Source organism: Mixophyes fleayi, chromosome 5 (genome assembly GCF_038048845.1).
Source record: "Mixophyes fleayi isolate aMixFle1 chromosome 5, aMixFle1.hap1, whole genome shotgun sequence".
Lineage (NCBI taxonomy): Eukaryota > Metazoa > Chordata > Amphibia > Anura > Limnodynastidae > Mixophyes > Mixophyes fleayi.
Genome location: NC_134406.1, coordinates 218,659,515 through 218,667,378, shown reverse-complemented (window position 1 = coordinate 218,667,378; position 7,864 = coordinate 218,659,515). Strand labels below are relative to the sequence as shown.

The window sequence follows — 7,864 nt, the reverse complement described above, 5'->3', positions numbered from 1 at the left end:
CACGTCTAGTCATTGGTTCTCAATCCACTAACGTCTCTGCTTTCCTTGACTGTGGTGCAGTGCGTAACTTCTTGGACCTCCAGTTAGCTCGGACTCTTGGAATCCCTTCCATCAAATTGAAATCAAGCATCACCGTCTGTGGATTGGACGGTAATCCCCTATCTGTGGGCAGAATTCTCGCTAAGACTCCTCCTATTCAGTTGTCAGTGGGTGCCCTTCATATTGAGGTGCATCCATTTTTCTTGATCTCGTGCCCCACCGGTCCGTTGATTCTAGGGTATCCTTGGCCCCTCATCGACTGGAAGAAGGGGGAGATCATTTGTTGGAGTCCTGAGTGTTCGTCTACTTGCTTGATTTTACCTCTCCAAATTCTTCAGCCTGACCCGGAACCCATTGGCCTTCTCTCCCGTGGGAGCTGGTTGCTTCTTCGTAGCCAAAAAAGATGGCAGCCTGATACAGATAAGAAAAGGGGACGAATGGAAGACAGCCTTTAATTCTTACTCCGGACACTATGAGTATTTAGTCATGCCATTCAGACTCTGCAATGCTCCGGTGGTGTTCCAGGATCTTATCAATGAGGTATTACGGGAGTTCCTATGCAAAACGGTCGTGGTTTACCTGGATGACATTTTGATTTATTCACAGTCGTTAACCCAGCACCGCCAGCATGTTCGGGAAGTACTGCAGAAACTTCGCTAGCATCAATTATACGCGAAGCCTGAGAAGTGTGAGTTTGAAGTTTCCCGTGTGACCTACTTAGTATATGTTATCTTCTCTAGATAAAGTCCCAGCGGTTCAGGACTGGGTGTTTTTTACTAATTTAAAGATGTGGGATCTAGCATTATACTTTCTCAGAAAGACCCACAGAGTCGGAAATTGCACCCCTGTGCATATCTTTCCCGGAAATTCTCGCCCGCTGAGATCAACTACGATGTGGGAAACCCTGAGTTACTGCCCATTAAATGAGCCTTTGAAGAGTGGCGACATTGGTTAGAGGGCACTTCCCATTTGATTACCATTTTCACTGATCACAAAAACCTTCAATATATCCAGGCAGCTAAGACCTTGAATCCTAGACAAGCTCGCTGGTCCCTCTTCTTTACTCGTTTTAAGTTTATCATCACCTTCCGACCAAGCTCCATGAACATCAAAGCTAACGCTCTGTCTCAAAGTTCCCTGGCCTGCCATGCTCTGCCTCCAGACCCACGGCCCATCGTACCTTCTTCCTTGATTCATGTAGGCTTGACCCAAGACCTTGGCGCTACGCTTTGCCAATTTCAAAGGATTGTTCCTGCTCAATCTCCCGTGGGCAGGTTATTTGTCCCCGTTCATCTTAGAAGATTGGTACTTGCTGAATGTCATGGAAACAAACTCGCAGGACATCCAGGAATATTTAAAACCATCGAAGTGTTATCACGTTGGGTTTGGTGGCCCACTTTGTCTTCTGATGTTAGAAGCTATGTTCTCTCTTGTCAGGAGTGTGCCAGAAGCAAATCCTCTAGAACTCGCCCATCAGGTCAGTTGGTTCCTTTACCTATTCCAGTTAAACCATGGACACACCTCTCTATGGACTTTATTGTGGATCTTCCATGGTCTTCTGGTCACAATACCATCTGGGTGGTTGTGGATCGTTTTAACAAGATGGCCCACTTTATTCTGTTGCCCAAATTACCAGATGCTCGGACCCTAGCCTCATTATTCATTCAGCATGTTTTCCACTTACATGGTATCCCTGAGGACATTGTCTCTGACCGTGGTCCCAGTTTGTTGCTCACTTCTGGAGGTCTTTCTGCTGCCTTCTTGGGGTAAAGAGTAGTTTGTCATCCGCTTATCAACCGCAATCCAATGGACAAACAGAAAGAACTAATCAGTCCTTGGAACAGTTTCTGTGGTTGTACATTTCTAAATTTCATGATAATTGGTCTACTCTACTCCCGTGGATGAATTTGCTTATATCAATTCTTGTCACTCCTCAATCTGTATTTCTCTATTTTTTGTAATTACGGATTTCATCCTAGGGCAAACTCTCTCTACTCTTTGCTGGATTCTGCTCATACTAGGATGCCCTCTACGGCCTCACAGATCAGAAATATTTGGAGGAAAGTTCACTCCACGTTACATCAGGCATCTTTCAGATCCAAGTCTCATTCAAACCTTGTAGAGTTTTCATTTTAAAAGTTGGTGATAAAGTGTGGTTATCCATCCGAAATATTAGACTCAAACAGCCATGTAGGAAGTTTTGACCCAGATTCATCGGACCATTCGCAATCATTAAAAAAATTAACCCTGTGGCATTCAGACTTCAATTGCCTCCATCTCTAAAAATTCCCAACACCTTCCACTGCTCTCTCTTAAAACCTGTTGTCACCTCAAGTAAGTTCAAACGGCACAGGTCAAACAAACCAAGGCCAGTCTCTGTTTATGGAGACTGTCGTGAACATAGAGAGCTTGCAGTTATTTATAAGGGATAATTCATAACTGCAGTGTAAATAGGTTGTATCAAATGAATCCATTGATAAGTTAAAGTGTAAAATTTAAAGACAGAGAGTCTGATGTAATTGTGTTTGATGACTTTGCACATCCCAGTGTGAGAAGATAAGCATGCCACCTTTAGCAGCTTCCAGGATCTCTCACTGTTAGCTTTAGACACTTGAACAGACTTTGTGGAGCCGATCACAGCTGGAGATCCTGGTAGGCAGCATGTGAAAGCCTATACAGGTATACAGAAATATGACCTTCAAAGGAAAATGTTGTCATAGTTCATATTTTGGAAAATCTGGGAGGAACTCCATACTGAGGAGCAGAAAACACACCAGGGTTATGAATGACAAGTATGGGGGGTATCCGTGGACAGCTAAAATCACATATCTTTGGAAAAGCTATGTCACATTGTCATAATTCCGTCATGTTTGGTATTTAAATGTGCGGGAGATTATGACCGGTTTATTGAACGGGGAGTTATTTCTCTGGGAAATATCTGTGAAGAATTACCCACAGGTCAAGACTTTGGGAATATTTGTGAGCAAAGTATAGTAACACCCAGTGGACATCCCTGCCCCCTATTAGCATTAAACAACGCCCCTGTGAAGACCATCCCATATCTTGTTGCTTAAAAACCGGTGTTCTGAAAGAGCAAACTGTTAGACTTTTTGGGGAAATCAAGTTACATTGATAAGCTGTCCATCTTCCTAGCCAGTTCCCCAGGACGCAGATTATGCAACTCACATAAGTGCTATTCTGAATGTAACCCTTTTTATTTTAAACTGTTTTTGCTTGTTATGTCAATTAATTGTTATTAATTTTCTTTTTATCTATATGCCCTGTATTTTTGTATATTAAATCTATAATTTAATAAGTTGCGTCCTTGATACTCTAACAAATCCATTAGCCTATTAGAAGAGAGCTCAACCAAGTTAACCCTTGGAATGCTAGTGTGTGATTTGTTGATACATTTGATTAACAAGCTGTGTGTGCTTGTATGTACATTTGTCTAACAGTCTGGAGGTGTAAAGAGGTAACCCTTTGTGTGCTGGTGTGGGTCTTGCTAGTCTGTGAATAGCTAGAAGCCTGTGTGCCAGTGTGGGACAGTATATTGGGGTCCTATTGCCCGTACTCAATGGGTGGTGGCAAAACCTGAAGTGTCTGGGGGTGTGAGAGTGCTGGGTTTGGGGGCGATTCCGTAGGTCTATAACCTGTGTGATAGGTAGTGAGAGACTGCGGGCTGAAATCATGTGTGACCTCATACAGCAAACACCCCAAATATTGTCCTAATATTTATGGACCTGACTGTAAGTGTGTAAATGCATTATTTGTTATTCAGATTAATGCTGCACTCATGCTTGCATATTGAATACCTGAATAAAGAAGCATGAATTTGGATACTTGACTTCATAATGCTTGGTAAAATCCTACAACACCATCAAAATGCAAGGTTGAAACAATTTTATGTTCTCGGTCAAAAAATTGGCACCACCATTAGTTGCACCCAGACAAGAATCTGAGATTCTGTAGTCAGGTGATTGAGTTGGCTGACCAACAACTGATAGCAAGCATCAGCCACAAAGACAGATTGCTTTTGGGCACCTATCTCTGCTTCATGTGTAAGGTAAAAAACATTGAATGTCGGCAAGTGAGCTCCTAAATATGCCTACATCAAGGAGCCCATGGCAAATGTCTCGCTTTACAAACCTTGTCCTGACACTGCAATTACCTACTTATATTGCCCATGCCTCTTGACCAGGGCCGTAACTAGGGCTGTGCGACAGGGGCGACCGCCCAGGGCGCAACGCTGAAGGGGGGCGCGATTTAGGAATATTTTAGGTTAATTTGGTTAAAATTGAGGGCTAGGGGGGCGGCATTTGTCTTTCTCGCCCAGGGCACTAGAATTCTAAGTTACGGCTCTGCTCTTGACCAATATTATCCTCCTCAACGGATTCCACCATTGTGATGGAATACCCTGTCTAGTCAGTCCGGTTTTAATACAGACATAGCAGCATGATTGGTATTAGTGGGGCTGTGCTTAGAGCTGCTAGAATGCATAGGCAGCACTAACAGAGCACAAATATAATTAACAAGTTTAAGTTTTCTCCTATAGTGGATTTTGTTAATATTTCACTTGTAAGCACTATGCATGTGGTATTAATTGGCCTCTAGAGACTAAACTGTCAAAATGTATGCTAATTCAAACCATTTGATTAACTTTGTTCCACATACTGAACAAAATAAAAGCAAAGCATATGTTTTACTTTTTTATTATTATTATTTATGAAATCATAGCTTAAGACCCTACGAAGAATTTAGTTAATGTGAGATAGAAATGCCACAAATTAGCCCAAACCCTACTGAACACACTTCCCCCAAACCCACTGAAAGGTACAAATAACTTTTTTTCACATTCACCTATGGAACCATTTCAGAAATATCCCTTGTCTTGGTAAGGATGAGTGACTTAATACTTTGGAGAAAGCATCTGTCCTGCCACTGATTGGGCAGAATGAAAATCCATTAACATTCTCCCATGAAGTACACCAGGGAAAGGGAATTATTCCTCCCTCTGGTAACCAGTCTCACACAACCAGCACTGTCAGCCGCTTGCTTTGCGCTGGAACATGTATCAGTGGATCATAGAAAATAATAGGTATGCTAATCAGTACAAAACAAGCATAGTTAATTATACGTAAGAGCTCATGTTTTACTAAATGTTTTTTTTTTTAACTGACGGGACATTGATCTTGATCTGTATCTGTTTGAGGAATATAAACTACAGCCTGAACCAGTCGTGCACCTAAAGAACAAAACACCAATTTTAATTAACAATGTATATAGAGCTTTTGATGGGAGTCAGTGTTACACCTGTATACACACAGCGAGAGGTCTGTGCTCCTACTGATCCTCCGCCTCTCATGTCACCGCTTCTCCCAGCACAGGACCAGCCGCTGCCAATCACCCCGAACCGCATGTTGCAGCTGAACGCTGTAATGTCACTGGCTGTGGGCGGGTCTGGACTCAGTCTTGCAGTGTTTGGCCGGGTTACCATAGAGCTTCTGGAGCTCATCTCAGAAGCTGAGCTGCTGCCCGGCGTTATACCGGCTTCCACCCTGCTGCTAGAAGGTATGGACTTCAGCTCTTAGGTGCAATGTCAGGGAGACAATGTCTGTTCTTCGAGGCAGCAAAATGTACAATCGGTGCGACTTTAAATATCAAAGCTCCTTGTTGATGTTTCAAAGTGTACAGATTTCCTGGAGTTATATTGACAAAATGGTCACTAGAATTAATATTAAACTGTTTACATATGTTGTATTGCTCATTATTAACAAAGTACTTGTTTAACTTTTTCATCTCTTTAGCTTAATGGTTGTTTCTTTTAAGTTCTTTATTTCAGGTTTGTGTATTCTAATTATTGATATCCAGTGACCCCTGGCTGTATATATATGTATGTACAACAATGTGTCAATATTAATCCATATTAATAAATATTTTATTAATAATGATCAATCATGTAGAAAGAATAATGGAAACACATGCTAAATACATGCAAATGAAGAACAGTTTATTGCAATGAACAGTGTGCCATGAGACAGAATGCTTTTTGCGAAAAAAACTCAAATGGTCCAAGCTATTTGTAGTTTATATAATCAGAGATCTGTCACAAAAAGTTCACTGCAATAAATTCTTCTCCATGCCAGGTCTCTGTTACAGTATATGTTACAGTATATGAATATTAAACTTCTTTTAAGATATGTGTGAAGTCACTGTAGACTTAATCATTCTCTCCCCCTCTCACTCTAGTTGTTATATATGGAATATTCCTTTAGTTTTGCTGTATTTTGTACTGAAGATCAGTCTGTTCGCTGTGAACACAGCTATACTTTATTTTTTAAGATGAGCTCTGTGGAAAAGCATATACTTTAGTAAACATACAGTTCATACACTTATAAAAGTAATTTTTGCTTCACTTAGGTGCATCTACTACCTCAAAACCAAAAACTACAATTGCAAGTACATCAATCACAACAACAATGAAATAGTGTATAGGTTCTATTATGCTAATCAATTGCTTAATAGGTGTCCATATAATTGTGTATACTGACCCAATAAAGTGTAGGTATCTGATAATGCACCTGTATTCTCATCGCCAGTCCCCAACAGCAGGATGTATAATAATGGCCTATGAGTTTCTAACTAACGCATGTACTATCTCCCTGGTATTAAAAATGTGCGTTTGGCACTATAAAAAATGTGGATATATAAATTTCACATTTTGCTATGTGCTATATGCTCCAATCTTCATATACTGTGCAAATTATATATCTATTTGTGCAAAATTTAAACTGGGACTAGGAATACATCAGTGCCATTTACAATCGCAACATTTAAAGCTAAATAAAACCTCTTGGATTTTACTTGGGAGAAACTTGTGAAATAGAGGAGGACTTCAAAATAGGTGAGAAATAAGATTTTTGTTTTTCCAAATAAAAATAACGAAAGGTCGTTTGTAGTATAATAAAATAATTATTAAAAAAAAGGCAGGGTGCCCCCTCCACAATTCTGAACCAGACCATGTATTGTTAGACAGCCTGGGCTGATTCTACTATAACTTCAGTGGCGCACGCAAGGGGGGTTTCTGGGAAACCCCCCCTGACAAATCCTCCGTGCGCTCCTGAACTGGGAGACCATAAGTGTCGAAACCTGCCAGGCTGTATGGAGTTGGGGATGGGTGAGGTTTGTTTTTTTTTTTTGGGAAGGGGGGGGGGGGGGGGAGACACTGCCCATTTTCTATTATTACATGGTGCACTGTTATGGGAAGTTTTGTCACATCAATCTCTGACAGCTATAGGCACAATATCTAAGTGTACAGGTCTTTGAGGTACAATAAGGTAACCTGTTAAAAAGGTTGCTATATGAGGGAGTTGTCATATGTCTCTTCATAGCAAGGTAGGAGCGCAACGTCAACATTACACTGTTGAAGGACAATTATAAAAATACATACCTCGCTGGAAGTGAACTTCTCATTGGTCCATGATGATCTTAATTAAGGGATGAGATTTGCATTTATATGTGCAACCATCTTTGGTGTGTGAAATCTCTTCGGTAATTGTGGGTGAGTTTATAGAAAACATATAAACTGCAATAAACCTCTAAAATGTAAGTATTGATCCTTTGGATGATGTTACATTTTGAACTTGAAAATAGCTAGTGCTTACAATATTCTTCTTGGAGAAAGTGTGTGTGACTACAGAAAAAAGAAGCAGTGAAAACCAGCCCCTGGGCGATCATCACAGGGCTGTTGCCTCTATGGGTGGATCCACAAAATACAGCATACCCCTCCTAGTGACTACCAGCCCCCTGCTATCTGCATGTGATT

The 7,864-nt window shown here is 41.0% G+C and overlaps 1 protein-coding gene across 1 annotated transcript in view; it reads left to right on the top strand.

Moving 5' to 3' along the window:
- Window positions 1-5,315: 5,315 nt before the first annotated feature.
- CCDC178 (coiled-coil domain containing 178) overlaps window positions 5,316-7,864 on the top strand; it is a 79,714-nt gene continuing 77,165 nt past the window's right edge. Inside the window, exon 1 of the mRNA XM_075214415.1 lies at window positions 5,316-5,610. Within this exon, the coding sequence (XP_075070516.1) occupies window positions 5,316-5,610 (295 nt within the window). The remainder of the gene's footprint in view (window positions 5,611-7,864) is intronic.